Source organism: Strigops habroptila, chromosome 12, assembly GCF_004027225.2.
Source record: "Strigops habroptila isolate Jane chromosome 12, bStrHab1.2.pri, whole genome shotgun sequence".
Lineage (NCBI taxonomy): Eukaryota > Metazoa > Chordata > Aves > Psittaciformes > Psittacidae > Strigops > Strigops habroptila.
In genome coordinates this window covers 11,988,804-12,003,931 of record NC_044288.2, presented here as the reverse complement: position 1 = coordinate 12,003,931, position 15,128 = coordinate 11,988,804, and the positions used below count along the sequence as shown (strand labels likewise).

Here is a 15,128-nt window from a genome sequence, read left to right as displayed (position 1 = left end):
GGTACTGCCCAATCGAGGGGACTATGAAATTGTCTCCCATCAGTACAAAACCCAAACCATGGAACTGCAGAAATCCATAAACAGCTAAAGGCAAAGCACAACTGCTCATCAACTGCTCTCTAACACTAACCAGACGAAGGAAAAACAAAACCAATACAGCTTTAATTAAGAGAAAGCAAGCACAGCACTAGAAGAACTGAAAGCCAGGAATTGTTGGCTCTGCCTTTGAGTCTTTCTGAGGCTTTGGGCAAGGCAGACAACCCCTGCTTTAAATTTTGTATCTGAACAATGAGGAAACTAAATGAGATTTACATCTCCTGAATAGCTGCTCTGAGCACGGATCACCTACTGTTGTAAAACATTTGAAAGACGGACCATCCAAAAATTGCATTTTGAAGCAAATGTTTTGAATGTAGCTTTTCATACATGCACAAATGTGTCCCACCAGGGTAATTGCACTGAATTGTAACATATTCTGCTGTACAAAGCAATCTAAAACATAGCTGCATTGTGTGTTACTCTCTCAAGTTGTGCATACGTTTGGTGTTGTAAAGTCTAATTAAACAAGGAAATGCCTCATATAAACAAAAGTAAATACCATACGGGTTGACAGCAGAAGTAGCTGTAACTACACTCAAATGAGTTTCCTTCCCAGTTTTGTAAATTTCTCTAATTTGATTCTTCACCATTATAATATCTCTATCTTAAGAATTACCATTTCTAGAGGAGCTGGTGCTTTGTTTGCACTACATAACCCAGTCCTGGCCAGTGGATTTCTCCTGATTTTATCCTTCTCCGAGGCACCATTTAGACTCCAGCTGACATTCCTCTACTGCTGGGTCTCCACTGCCACCTCCTGAACGGGAAGGAAAATTAACTTCTTTCAATACTGCTTTTCTTTTCAATATAGAGGTATTTTTGAAAGCACTTTTTGTTCAGCACAAAACGCAGCAGCAGAAACTGCTTTGCAATCTCTCTATAGAGGTTACTTTCTATAAAATCTGTTGTAAGGCTTTTGCTTCAGAGTGAAATTTCTTTATGTATGTTTGATGTGAAGGTGGTACAACCTTTATACACCACTTCTTCAGATTCAAAATGAAAAGCTAATTGTTCTTAACTTGTGATAGATTTGTTCCTCTTTCAACTGTCCTCTGACTGAAAACAATAGTTTTTTACTAGCTCCCATTCATTGTATTTTCATAATGGACAATAGTTATTTCCATCCCTTCTATTCCAGGCTGAAGATCCTTCTTCCTGACAGGAGAGAACCGAAACACCCTAGAACCAGAATTTTCCCGCTTCAGGGTAGTCAGTTCTGACAGTCTCTTCAGCATTAGCTTATTTTTTCCCATTAAATGGGACTTCCCCAAATGGGCAGGTCAACAGGAATCTTCTGTATGTTCACAACACTTCTGCAGGCATGTTCACATGTACATGCACACTGTCTGTGGATATAGTTTTATTCCTCTACCTTTTTTCTGCTGCTTGCAGAGAATTCCTCAGGCAGGGGCTGTATCAGTGGATGCTGGGAAACCTCTTGATGCTTTGCAGATGTTATTGCTAATATATGAATAATAACCAATCATTTACATGCTAAATGAGAAACAGTAAAAACACTGGCACCAAAGCCGCGTCGGGCATTGACAGATTTTGTATATGACAAAGACTATGAGGAAAGAGGTTTTTTGAAAACCACGTGGCTACAAACAGCTGTTAATGCTCCTTATCTTAGTTTCTCTTCTAAAAAAAAATCCAAACAAATGAACCCAAAAAGAGAAACAGGATTTCCACTCTAGTGCAAACGATGTTTAACTTCTTGTCTTCAGCTCACTGGCAAACAAATTTTAATTACAATTTTAACACCATAAACCGAAATATGTCTTCGTCTTAGTACTATTGGCTAAAACTTTGTGGGACTGACATCAAAAAGACACCAGCACTTGTTCAATACAAAGTACACTACACCTTAAATGTTCTGGGGTTTTCTGCAAAATCTTACTATATTAGAGGTAAAACTTGCTAACATTATTCTAGGAGTCACTGAGTTTGGGGATTCTTCAATTTACCCACCAATCTTCAGATATTTGCAATCTCCCCTGGGTAAAACATTGTGAGTTGATAAATTTGAAGCTTGTGTTTCAGTTCCACTTTCCCCTTGTTTTGTGTTCTCTTTACTCTAAAACAATCTCTTTGGGCTTATTAAATTCTGTCTGAATGCTAGAGGAGTTGGTACTACTGTTTTTCCACTGTAGAGCACTGCATTACTTAAGACCTGCAACACCAGTTTGGTTTTCTTGGAGCAAGGAAGTTATTTGTCTGTGCTGGAAGCACATGGCTAAGCTTGATTCACCACAGGACATTTCTAAGGGTATGAATCAGGAATGGCACCAGCAGCATAAGCCTCAGGCAGCCAGGCTGGCCGCTGCTGTGGTGGCCCTGGGCCTGCCCCAGGACCAGAAAACATGGCTTTGTTTGCACTCTGCAATGCACATCCTCTCTTTTTAGTGCTCAGAGCAATTACTCACGGCAGTGGGGGCAGGTTCAAGCTGCTGCCTTGGACAGGTAATCGATTTTATCAGGTTTTTACCGTGCAGCCTGTTAGCATCACTTAAGAATGCCTCCTCAGGGGCTTAACCTGCGAGCTACTCTTAAACACTGCAAGCACAAAGCCAGGACTAACAGTGGAACCAACCCGGGCACCAAACTGCTTAAATGGAACGTTCGTTGAGTTTATTAGGAGGTATTAATTAGCGGTGTGACTTCTGGGCCGCTCCACACAGTTGACAAGGTGCCGTTCAGCACCACAGCAGGGCTGCCCTGCAGGTCGGTGGTAGCCTCTGAACCGCTGCTTGATCCCCTGCATGGATTTGGGTCGTCGCCCCACACGGCCTCAGCTCCTTTGGGGCTGCCTCTGAAAGGGGCGCGGGGAAAACCCAAGCCCAGCTCCAGGAATTTGGGACCGTCCCCTCAGAGCGCCCGCCATGACAGTCCCCTCCACAGCACCTCAGGGGCGGAGCCTCCTCTCCCCCCCCCCCCAACCCCCGCTAGGGGGCGGCCTTTGTGCTACGTCCGTCTTGACGTTCTCTGCGTCTGACGTCACGCCGCACCGAAGCCGCGAGAGAGAGGGAGGCGAGGAGGAAGCAGTTTGTCGGCGCTCGGCTGAGGCCGCCATTTTGTTTGTGCGCGCAGGGCGGACACGGGGCTCGGTCGCTCGCGTTTGTGTCAGCTGTAAGTGGTGGAGGTGAATCTGCTTTCTCTGGCTCTTTGCATCTAACCTTTTTCCTCTCTTTTTTTTCCCGTTTCCAGGGGGGTGAAGCAGCGGGGAAGCGGGAGGGAGCGCAGAGGGGTAGCGAGGGGAGGCCGCTCGCGTTGTCTCCGCGGTCTGAGGGCCATAAGCGTAGAGCCCTGAGTGAGGGGTCGATGGAGGAGGTGTTAAGGTGGGCTAAGGATTCTCGGTAGCAGACCCTACGGTGAGGTCTCCTGTGGCGGAGAGGGCCTCTGGGGAGGTGTGGAGGAGGCTGGGGCGGGCAGAGCTGGGACCCCATGTGCGTTGGGCACGGCCGGGGTGGGGGCCGTGCGGCTCGGTTGTGCAGCGCGGCCTACACGGAGGCGTCTGGCGCCTGCCCAGATGGCGGCGGAGACGAGGCCTCTTCCCCCCCCCCCGCCTACAGCTCCAGAGGCCTCCCGAGGCCGGTAGAAGACACCCACAACCCATGGCCACGAAGTCCGCTTCCACGCCGGCGGCCGTGGGTTGGGGTGGTGGGTGTCTTCTGTAGGGCCTGCTCCTGCGCGTCTGTACGCCAGACGCTTAGATCGGCCTGGCACGATGAACTTTGGCCATCTCGGAGGAATAAACCTTTGAGCTCCTCCGATGCGTAGAGCCTGCCAAGTTTTCTACGAGAGGCATCTAGAAATTGCTGTGGCGGCAGCTTATGGTAGGGCTTTTGTGGCCTTCCTGAGGTGCTTCACGTATGGGTCTTTTACAAAAGGTCCGCGGCTCTTAATTGAGAAGCCTCATGGCAAAATGTGGGAGTGAAAACGGCCTGTGGTATTGATTAGGACCACATGCTATAGGAATGCATATGTTCATGTCAGCTGCCAGTATTACATAAGTCTTCGGTGCATAAATTTACAGGGAGTGCATAATAGTAAAAAAATCTTCAGGTGGCTCCTACTGTAAAGTGGATTGTGACGACTTTGGGCTTGCACAGACCAATTTAACAGTTTCCTCCTCATTTGCATGTACTTGGCTCCTTTAGGGACAGAATTTGCAACTTCCATCTTTATTCCAGTAATTCTTTGTGCACTTGAGTGTAGTTAAGCAGTAGTTAGTCTTCAACTAAACCTTTTTTCCAATTTTCTGTGTCATATGTCCATCTTTCCACCCCCAAGCTCCCTTCTGCAGGACGCTTTGATGATGATTTAGTTTAGGTATTTGTCCACTCTAGAGCCTTAGTGCAAAAAGCTCTACAGTGCCTTCGGCCAAATGGTGAAGGAAAAAAGGCAATCATAAGTAAAATCCTCAATTTACCTATAGCTGAGTGCGTGTGGGGAGCTCTTCCCCTAAAAAGTAGAATAATTGAAACCTGAGTATGCTGCTTTGTAATTTGAGTTATGTAGGTTGAAAATAGAGGAAAATGGCTTTGGATCTGTGTAAGAAGAGAAGAAACTTAGACATATAAATGAAACACTAATGGGTTTTAATTTTGTCTTCCTTCAGGCATTTTTGTCTGCAACTTGATTTTTATTTCTATTTTATTTTATACAATTTAATATTTTTGTTTCTTATTAATGTATTATAAGGGAATAAGATTTTTGCAAGCTTGTGATTTAGCTTGTGACTCACCTGAGGGGTGTACCATTCACCTATTTTTACACAGTTTGCCACTCTGTTCGCATTGTATTTCTAGTTTAAAAACAGATTTCTGTAAAAAACATTGGTGCAGGTGTCTCATGGTCTTTTTTTAACTACCAGCCTGTCACAAATAGTACAAAAGTATCAGAAAACCTCTTTTTTGGAACAGGCTTGCCATTACCATGTTCTGAAAGTTTCCTTCTTAATGCCTCCAGTTGGTATAGAGGAAACCAATGTTGTTCTGTGTAAATTTACACAATAAGAAAAGTAATTTAGAAACAAAGGTAGCAATAAAAAAACCCCAGTTACAGTGTCCAATTACTGTGGAAACCTTTTCTTGTCCTGTGTTAGTTCATTCTTCAGGATATATTGAAGCAGATATATAAGCTTATTCTTATTTTTAAAAACTCCTGCCAAAGAAGAGTAACAGATAATGGTTGGGTTTGTTATCCTCTTAATTTTACACCTTTGTATTTACTTTCCTTTTCTTTTTTTTTCCTTTTCAGTTGTGCATGTACCTGTTTGAACACAGAATTCCTGCATATAACATCCAGCAACAGAAGCTGGTGGGTTTTTGTCTTTGGTGAATCAGCTGAATTGTAAAACACCCACATACTTGTGTGTTAGTAGGGTTCACAAATCGTGGCTTGGCTCACAGTGCTCCAGGTTCTGTGTTAATGTATCAGAGTTCACTGTGATTGTTGCTTAAAAAAGTGTCTGTTTAACAGTAATCTGTAAAGAGATTTCTGAGAGAAGTTTTTAGACTGATTGTACATACTTTCAGGTTGTAACTTGGGTACAATATAGTATGAGTCCAGGTGTTGGAGTGGATGTTTGAAGATTAAGGTCTCTCTCCAGCAGAAGACAAAGGAAATGGTTGTGTTTAGACACTTGAGAATTTATTTAAAACAGGCTTTAATGACATGTTTGAAGCTATTAAGTGAAGATGAGTTGGCCTATTTAATCTTGATTTGAGTTTCGTAACAGTGTTACAGTGTTAGGAATACTACGTCTACTTGCCAAACCAAAATCGTACATGGGGGAAGCTGAGGAAAAAGACTTATTTGAGGAAATGGTTCCTTATAGTTCTGTCATATTTGATCAAACTACTGTAGTTGACTTGCATTTAGAAATACCAGTTTAATGGTTTTGTTTTTCGTGTGGTTGATGTGTTTTCTTTCCAGTGGCAGATGCGGCATTCAAAACAATCCCATTGTCCAGAATGGGAGGACAGAAAGAGCTGGGATCAAAGGAAGCACAGCAGCAGCCGGAAACGCAGGAAAAGGTCCCAGAGCAGTGGACGAGAAAGCAAGCACTATAAACCAAATCACATTTCAGAAAGGTATAAGACTCTGGATTGAGTAGCACTAATGTTTCTTATCGTGCCTAAAATAAATACATTTTCAAGATAAGAGTTTTTGCGTGCCCAGAGTTGGCAGTTCCTTAAGGTTTGGCTCGCTTAAGACAAGAGGTTTTGTTACCACAGTACCCGAACCATTGAATAGATATTCTTTAATAAAACAAGTAAATGTTCCTAGTTTATTTCACTATTGTCAGTTAGGTGTTGATACTGAATACAATATTAAACTTCAAGTAAAAACCATGCCTATTCATTTATTTAATGTGAACAAAGGGAGAGAAGGTTTGTTTAATCAATTCATACAATGGTAAGTACAAGTTTCTCTTACTAATTTGGAGGTGGTTTGCTTTTTCTCCCACACTGCTTTCACTGGAAAGATGTGTTTTCCTGCTGTGTTTTTTTCTCATGCCATGGAATTCTTTTAAGAGCTCTCTGCCTCAGTGGCTTGCTTAAAGGTTATTTGTGCAGAAGATCCTTGTTCCAGATACTCAGGTTTTTAATGTTTACTGCAGAGCACTAAGAACAATGCTACTTCTTTCAGTCTCCAGGTTTTATTTTTAACACTTTGAACATTGAAAGCGTAGAAGGGGATTATTGCTGTACAAAGAGTGTTTTATCCTATGACTTTGGAGATTGTAACTGAGTTGCTTAGTATATTTTAGGAAGTGTTTCTTCTTTTTGAGTCCAAGTTCCTTGCTTACTGTGCGAACAGATTATATACTGTGGACAGATTATATATTGTTAATGTGAATGGCTGCTGTGTATTCGAGACTGACAATGTTGTTAGACTCCTAATAAAGTAACATCAAAAGCTCCATGATTTTTGGGGAGGGAGTCGATTAGAAAACATTTTTGGTGTAAAGACAGATACTATGTAAGTCTGTAACTCGGCTCAAGTCGCTTATCTTGTTGGAACCTCAAGTTTTGGAAGTGGAGAACATTCACTTAAAATATATTTTCAGTCATTATTTGGACGATAGAGCCATAAATGAAAGAGACCATCATGACCGGAGATATGTTGAGGAATACAGAAATGACTTCTGTGAAGTATATGACCACAGGCATTATCACAGAGACTATGAAAAGAGTCACCATCACCACTATAGCAAATCCTCTGGTCGGAGCAGGAAAAGTAGTCATAAAAGGAAGCATAAGAGACATCATTGCTCCAGTCACCAATCACATTCGGTATGAGTAATTTTTAACTTTATTATTAATGAATTAGTGGTAATAGACTTCTTAAAAGAGTGCTAGAACTTCAGTTCCTGATCACAGGATCAGGATTTTAAGATACTATTAAAAAGGGATGTGTAGTTGAGTCCATTTGCGAGCATATGAGTATATTCTTAGTTGAGACTTTTGAATCAGTGTTGGGTTGGGAGGTGGGATTATCATCAGTTCTAGTAATACACTGGGATTAATCTGAAAAATGCTTTTTCAAAGTTGAAGACAGATAACTATCCTATTTCAAAGTACAGTCATCACTTTTGAGTTTTACAGCATAGTGAATTATGTTATTTCAGGTAGACTGAGGTGCCATCCATCCTATTACTAAAAGTAATTGAAGTGACATGCCTTTTTAATGTAAGCTGAATTGGAAGTATGAAAGGTGCATGTCTGGTAAATTGATAAGAACAATTCTACACCTGATTCCAGCTAACTTTGATAAGCCACGTTCCTGGCTAATGGAAGCTAATATCTTACTGAAGATGGGATAAGTTTGCTGCTTGCCTTCTTTGAAGGCATGCTCTCTGAATTTCTCATTATTGGCATGATGCCCACTAATACATCTTCAGCTCCAGGTGGTTTCTATTCCATTTCTGCAATAGAAACAGCAAATTGTGTTGGATTATACAATGCAAATTGAGAACTTCAGAGTAATTTTTCTTCTCTCTCTAAACATGAGGGAAGTAAAATTACTTGGTGGTTTTTGATATTTAGATTTCATGAAGTGTATGTTTTAATAATAGAAACATTTCGCCTGACTGTAAGCTTAGATATGTAAATAAATGCTGGTTTTTGCTATTTGCTAGCAGAGTATTAGAAGTAGCCATGTTGCAGTCTTAATCTGTCTTCAATTAAGCCACTGTTTGAAAAACAAAATTGTGTTGTTTTTTCTGTTGCTTTTATCACTTTAAGTATTTATCTGAAAATCTGTTCCTTGCCATGTTTTTCTTCTGTAACATAAACTGTGCCCTGTGAATTTCTGGGGACTGAATTTGAAATTGCTCCTGCCAACTGTTCGTGGCCTGGTGTGTAACTGAATGCCTGAATATCTCCCCGCTGAATGAATTGCGTATTCTGCCCTGAATTCACTCTGATATATTGATTGGCTGGACGATCTTGGTGCCGTTTCCAGAAGAGTCACCGAAGGAAAAGATCCAGGAGTGTAGAGGATGATGAGGAGGGTCACCTGATCTGTGAAAGTGGAGACGTTCTAAGAGCAAGATGTATAGAACATTTTTCAACACTTTTAAAAAACTTTTCAGCAAAAAATCTGTTTAGTATAGTATGTCAGAGGAGGGGGGCTAAAGAAATCTTCATTGCTCTTTTGTTCTGTTTTTTTTGTGCTTTTTTGTTTTTTTGCATATCTTCTTTTCTATAGAATTTAAATACTGTGTTCAAAAAGTTCCGATTAGTAAATGAATCTTGAGATTAGAACAAGAGATAGGGGTTTTTTTTTGGCTAACTTGTTTTCATGACACCTGTTCCACTAAGATAATGCATTCAGATGCTGAGATTTAAAGTAATTATGCTTTTGTAATGGCACATTTTTAAATCTACATTAATAATGTTCATTGTTGTTGAAGTAGTTTTATAATTCTAACTTGTGTTTGTTCTTTTTAGATGAAATTGTTGCGACTTTAGGAGAAGGAGCTTTTGGAAAAGTAGTGGAGTGTATAGATCATGATATGTAAGTGTTGGTTATACTTATAAGGGGATCTCTTGACAAAAGATGCTTCTTAGCTCTGAAATTAAGGCTCAGAGATGTTACCTTTGAAAGAAAGTTGCAGTTCAAATGAAGTGGTGCAGTATATTTAAGAAGGAAATTACTCTGTTTGAGAGCTACCTTGTAAGCTTTTTTAAGGCTCTTCAGTCATCTCTTCCAATACTATAAATGTTTTTTGTTTCTTCTGTTGCTCTTTGTAAGGCTTATAACTATGCTTCCCCCCCACCCCCTATAAACTGTGTAACCACATGGTGCAAAGTACTAATTACTAAGATGTCATGTGCTCTTTTTAAAGAGGGAGAGCTATGTTTTGCTTCATCATGTTTTTCTGTTGGTTCTACAAGTGCCATTGCCGTAACTAGAGAATGTGAGGGTAGATAAAGGGTACGGAATCGATTTGGGAGATTGACCTTTAGAAGATGATGCAGTGAGATGCTGCAGAAGTATATTTGGTTCTTAGTGAAAGCAATTGCTTAAAAGTAGTTGCTTGGAATTTGCTGAGCTGTAAATTTCTTTCCTCAGTCCCCATAATAAGAAATATCCTTTGAAGTTTTTCTGAATGCACAGTAGTGCAGTATCCAACCATTTCTTGATGGAGTGGTTACTTCCATCTGATGGCATGTTTGGTGGAGGAGAAGAAAATTACTGTATTTCCACTTCTGTATGTGCTGGAAGTTTTAAACAGTTAGTAAAGCTCAGATTATTTTAGCCATGTGTTACATATCTGCAGTTCTGTGACATGGTTCTAGTATTTTTCCCTCTGTTTTTGGTTGGTTGGTTCTGTCATTTCACAAGTTAAGTGTTCAGGAGCTTGAGATCCTGTTGCGAGGACAGACAGTACTCTCAAGTCATTAGAATCTAAGTAGCTCTACAGAGACAATTAAAGATTGAGAGTGAATTGAATAGAGTGAACTATGCGTATCTGTGTTCCATTTAAGTAATAACCTTACAGTTTGAACATTACACCGAGTGCAGGTTAGTTTTCACTGGTACAGAATACTCAGAATCTAAACTTCAGAATTGATGCAGGGGGGTTGGAACTAGATGATCTTAAGGTCCTTTCCAACCCTAACGATTCTATGTTTCAGTTCCCCCAGTTCCATTGGAAAAGAGCCAGACCAAGCTGTGCAAGTTGCAGGAAAAAAATGTCACATATTTTCAGTACTTACCTCAAATGAGAACTTTGATAAATTTTTTAGTAATCTTGTAGCTGGATTCCTCATGCTTATTCTACCTTAGATAAGAAGACTAAGAACTAGTTAATGTAGCACGTACTATCAGTACTTGACAAAGGAAAGATTGGTATTGCGTTTCTGTGTAAAAACAGTTCTGGTTGGGTGCAATGTGCTTAAGTTAAATTCCCCTAATCCAACTCGTAATTCTCTCTGACCTTTGGTATTTTTGGGTTGTAGGTATTTAACAGTAATTGACTTTGTGATACTTTCTTTTAAAGGAGAGGAATGCACGTAGCAGTTAAAATTGTGAAAAATGTTGGTAGATACCGGGAGGCAGCCCGTTCAGAAATACAGGTGTTGGAACACTTGAACACCATGGATCCAAGCAGCACTTTGTAAGTATAAAATTAGAATACTTGGCATACTAAGGGTTTGCAGAAGATAATTAGTTCATAAATTGAGTTTGCTTTTTATTTCTTTTCTTTTTAAGCCGCTGTGTCCAAATGCTGGAATGGTTTGATCACCATGGCCACGTTTGTATTGTATTTGAGCTACTGGGACTTAGTACTTATGACTTTATTAAGGAAAACAGCTTTCTGCCATTTCATATTAATGACATCAGAAATATGGCTTTTCAGATTTGCCAGTCTATTAACTGTAAGTAAATCTCAAAACACTTTATCAAATATATTTGGGGTTTTTTTTTTTTGTTGTTGTTGTGGGTTTTTGTTTGTTTTCCTTTAGGAAATTAGGTATTAATAATGGAATACTGTTCTTTTTTCCTTGTAGTTTTACACCATAATAAACTAACTCATACGGATTTAAAACCTGAAAATATCTTGTTTGTGGAGTCTGATTACATAGTCAAGTACAATGCCAAAATGGTAAGTTTGTTCTTTGTTTCTCCCAACTTGAATTGGGCTACTTCTGTCTTCATCTGAACGTTCCTAAAAAGTATGTGTAGAAATGTCGAGTGATAGAGTTTGTTTCCTATAGTTCGGGGTTTTTTGTGCTCTTTGAGGTGTACTGACTGTCTGCTAAGCGAGTAGCTTTGCTCTGATTCCAGTTGAACTGTTTAATCTGGTCACTATAGTAAAGTTCATTGCTGTTTAATGAAATTCTGGCATTCATAGGGAGCATTGCGTTAATGGCTTTGAATTTAGCCAGGTTTTTTCCTTCATAATTCTTAAGCTATTTGAATCCCTTTTTTTAAAGCATCCCTGTGTTTTTGAGAGGAGTGTCAGAATTTGCTTTCTCTGTGATTACCCTGGAGGCTGAAGTGCCTGTCAGTTTTGCAGTCCTTGGCTTAATAGCTAAGACGAATTTTCTGTTTGTCAGCAACATGTGATGTTGATCATTGGGTAGTGTTACAATTGGCATGGGCCCCAAATTGGGCTGATCTGACCAGAGTCTTACTTCTAAATCTAAGAAAACACTAAGACGCAATGTTAGGGTGAGAACTTGTCTGCACAAATCACTTTCAGCACTGGCAGGAATTAAAGATCATGTTGCTCTTTTTTTGAAGTATAAAAACTTCTCGGAGACAGAAAAGCAGCACAGGCTTCACTGCCTTTAGTCTGTACATCAGGCTTGATTTTTTTTTTTCTTATTTTAGAGCTAAAATGATATAAATGAAGGTATGCACCAATGGACAGAAAAAGGCAAGACAGAGAGAACAACTAACTGAAGTTAACTTGAAGGTTAACAATAAAGGAAAGGAGCTCTGTTACTGTGGGAAAGGTCTTTACTCAGCTGTTTGAAGTATTCAGATTAAGTCAGTTTGTTACCAGCTCCTCTTCCTCCTTCAGCTGAGTAGGAACTGATGTATTTTGAAGAAGTGTTTTACTACATAGGTTTAATTTTTAGCATTTGATGTTAATTGAAGATAATGTGATGAATAGCTTTTGGCTAAGTATGCTTTTAAACTCTAACAAACAGCATTTTGATTTTCTTGCAGAAGCGAGATGAACGCACTTTAAAAAACACAGACATCAAAGTCGTCGATTTTGGAAGTGCAACTTTTGATGATGAGCATCACAGCACATTAGTGTCTACAAGACATTATAGAGCTCCTGAGGTTATTTTAGGTCAGTAGAGACTTTTAAATCTTCTCACAATTACAGTTCATTCAGATGTGTTTACTCCGTAAACTGGAGTAGTTGCTTAAGGTTTTCATAATTCAGTCATCTCTCTCAGATGGTGGTGGTAGAATTCTTGAGAGTAAACAGTAAAATAAATACTCTGAAAAAAGGAGTCCAAACATGTTCCTTTACCCGCTTTCTCCCACCAAGGTTTGGGGAGAGGTATGGAGGGGGGGAAATGGGCATCAGTAAATGCATGGAAATGGGGCATATGCTTTGTGGATTACAGATTTTGAGAATATATTAAGCAATAAAACATAAACTTTGTCTGTTTTGCAGCGCTGGGATGGTCACAGCCTTGTGATGTTTGGAGCATTGGTTGCATTCTAATTGAGTATTACCTGGGATTCACAGTGTTCCAGGTATGGGCATAGAGTTAAACTGAATGTTTTCGTTAGACTGCTGATTTTGATCGTTTAATGACATGTACTTAACTGTTACTGTAAAAGGCAAAACCTTACAGGCTTTTTAAGGATTATATAGGTAAGATTGTAAAGACAGCAGGCATATATGAAGATGTGATGTCTTGGATTTCTGTTCTGTTCTGGCTTTCTGGATGATAAAGCCTATCTAGAGTCTGAAGATAATGCTGGAATTAAGAGTAAAGAAAACGTACTCATACAAAACTTGGTTTGAGAGCTCTGTTGTTCAGGGGGCTTCTTAACTATAGAGTGTGCTATATAACAAGCTGCATTGCATAATCTATTTGTAATAATTTAAGGCATTAATGTATAAAGATACTGTGACAGTACTCTGGCATACAACTTGTTTGTAGATGACTTGTTACTTGAGAGTAGAAGCATGTGATAAATGCATTTATTGCTTTTTCCACACAGACACATGATAGTAAAGAACACTTGGCGATGATGGAAAGAATACTAGGGCCTCTGCCAGCTCACATGATCAAGAAATCCAGGTAAGTTCATTATGGAAGAAGTATGTTTCCTAATATTTTCTTACTCTTTAAAGAAATCCTAAAGTTTTCATTATTAGCTATGAGATTCTGAAGATCAACAAAGAGACTTCCTGGCTTCTTTTTACCTATTAATCTATTGCAAGAAATTGTCAGATCTGCGTGAATTAAGTAGTTGACAGTAGTCCTCTCTTCTGTTTTCAGTCTTAAGTGCCACTCTTTAAAGACATTTGGGAATATCCATTGGAACACCTGAAAGCATCCATCTCTTTACATGTCAATAATGGAAAATATGTTTTCAGTGGCTTTTTTGTTGTTTGGGCTAAGAAGGACCTGTTTCCTAAATAATCTGACAATGGTAACATAAAAGCAACAGGCCTCTGAATGAATAAAAAGACGTTAGGTCCCAAATGCAGAGGGGTGTGCAGGAACGCTTTTGTGGTGTTTCAGAACTTAGGAAAGCATCTGCCTTCACTTTGTGCACTGACATTATGTGACCGTTACTTCCCTTGTTCTGCAGGAAGCATTATTTCCACCATGACCAGTTGGACTGGGATGAACACAGCTCTGCAGGACGCTACGTTCGGAGACGCTGTAAGCCTTTAAAGGTAAGAGACAACACTTTTATTATTTCATTAGATTCGTGGTTGTGAAAGATCTCCTTAAAATACTTCCTTTTATTTTCTTTCAGGAATTCATGCATTGCCAAGACACAGATCATCAAAGACTCTTTGACCTTGTTCGCAGGATGCTGGAATACGATCCAGCCAGAAGAATTACTCTTGATGAAGCCTTGCAGCATCCTTTTTTCGAACCATTAAATAAGTAAATTCAAAGATCTTTTATGCTTCTTCAAGGAGATTTCCTAGACTGTGTCAGTCAACAGAGGTTGCATGAAACTTTTGTAAGCGTTAAATTATTTTGTACAGTTAAGTCTGTAAATAATGCCATATGTTTTGTATAACTGTTACGTTTACCTTGTTGAGCAGTTGTAGTCTTATGGGTAAGTGAAAAATAAAAGTGATTTTCATTTTTGAAAGCTTTTCTCTCTGAAGCTGTAAGCCCTCTCCCTTTGTGGATGGGGTTTGTTAAACATCCGACTTCAGGTGAGGAGTTAGTTTTGAAACATTAACTATTTTTCACTAGCTTCCTTTTAATCATAGAGAAAAGATCTGAAGGGCTGAGGCTACCTAATCATGCTGTATCGTACGTTGCGATAGCATTCTGAAATGTGGTTGTGTGTATTCTCAGTGGGGATCTCTTCTGTGGATCACCTTTTTCACAAATTCTCTGTCAAAGAGCGTATGTTGCTCTGGCTAGTTAGTCTCTGGAAGCTTGTCTGATGCTTTCAGTGTTAACTATTTATAGGTAATTTTTTTGTTAAGGTCTGAAAAGTAACATTTCGTATTTTCAATATTGTTCTAATTCTTTAAAGATCAGCCTTTTAATGAAGAGTTTTAAAAAGGTTGTACTGCCCCTGGAGAAAAATGCAGAGAAATAACTGTGTGCCAGTTCTCACACAGATTGTCACATATCTGGGCCCTCCTCTTGCAGTAGTAACAAGATCATTCCAAAGTCTTCAAATACATATTTCTCTGGAGCTTGATCTCTCATTCCTTGTAAATTGAGTAACCTTGGCAACTGAGAAAGACTGTCATTGGACTGGAATAGAGGAAGGAAGGGGGTTGATTGAGCTGTGACTCCTGAACTCAGGTGTTGAGAGGAGAAGGGTAC

At 39.6% G+C, this 15,128-nt stretch overlaps 1 protein-coding gene and 1 long non-coding RNA gene across 7 annotated transcripts; one reads left to right on the top strand and one right to left on the bottom strand.

The window, feature by feature from the left end:
- The first annotated feature begins 3,058 nt into the window (after window positions 1-3,058).
- Window positions 3,059-14,433, top strand: CLK4 (CDC like kinase 4). Of its 6 annotated transcripts, none has more exons than XM_030504544.1 (14): window positions 3,059-3,228; window positions 5,362-5,421; window positions 6,046-6,197; window positions 7,178-7,403; window positions 8,575-8,665; window positions 9,063-9,129; window positions 10,619-10,735; window positions 10,831-10,997; window positions 11,130-11,224; window positions 12,298-12,427; window positions 12,761-12,843; window positions 13,318-13,397; window positions 13,915-14,002; window positions 14,086-14,422. In XM_030504544.1, the coding sequence occupies exons 2-14, from the start codon at window positions 5,368-5,370 to the stop codon at window positions 14,221-14,223; spliced, it is 1,488 nt and encodes a 495-aa protein (XP_030360404.1). In that variant the 5' UTR covers window positions 3,059-3,228; window positions 5,362-5,367; the 3' UTR covers window positions 14,224-14,422. The 6 variants fall into 6 exon arrangements, with proteins under 6 accessions (XP_030360404.1, XP_030360402.1, XP_030360405.1 ...); XM_030504542.2 differs by having other exon boundaries at window positions 3,104-3,228; window positions 6,040-6,197; window positions 14,086-14,433; XM_030504545.1 differs by having other exon boundaries at window positions 3,113-3,241.
- LOC115615880 lies at window positions 5,894-11,440 on the bottom strand. The gene is made up of 3 exons (XR_003994157.1): window positions 11,429-11,440; window positions 11,372-11,377; window positions 5,894-5,974 (listed from the first exon to the last, which is right to left on the bottom strand). It is a non-coding gene; the product is annotated as an uncharacterized LOC115615880 (long non-coding RNA).
- Window positions 14,434-15,128: the final 695 nt, after the last annotated feature.

What these genes read in the sequence shown, in the direction of transcription:
- CLK4 (XM_030504542.2), top strand. Translation starts at nt 5,368, where the DNA reads ATGTACCTGTTTGAACACAGAATTCCTGCATATAACATCCAGCAACAG. An exon ending in CCAAATCACATTTCAGAAAG is followed by an intron (nt 6,198 to 7,177) that starts GTATAAGACTCT and finishes ATATATTTTCAG; the next exon opens with TCATTATTTGGACGATAGAG. An exon ending in GAGTGTATAGATCATGATAT is followed by an intron (nt 9,130 to 10,618) that starts GTAAGTGTTGGT and finishes TTTCTTTTAAAG; the next exon opens with GAGAGGAATGCACGTAGCAG.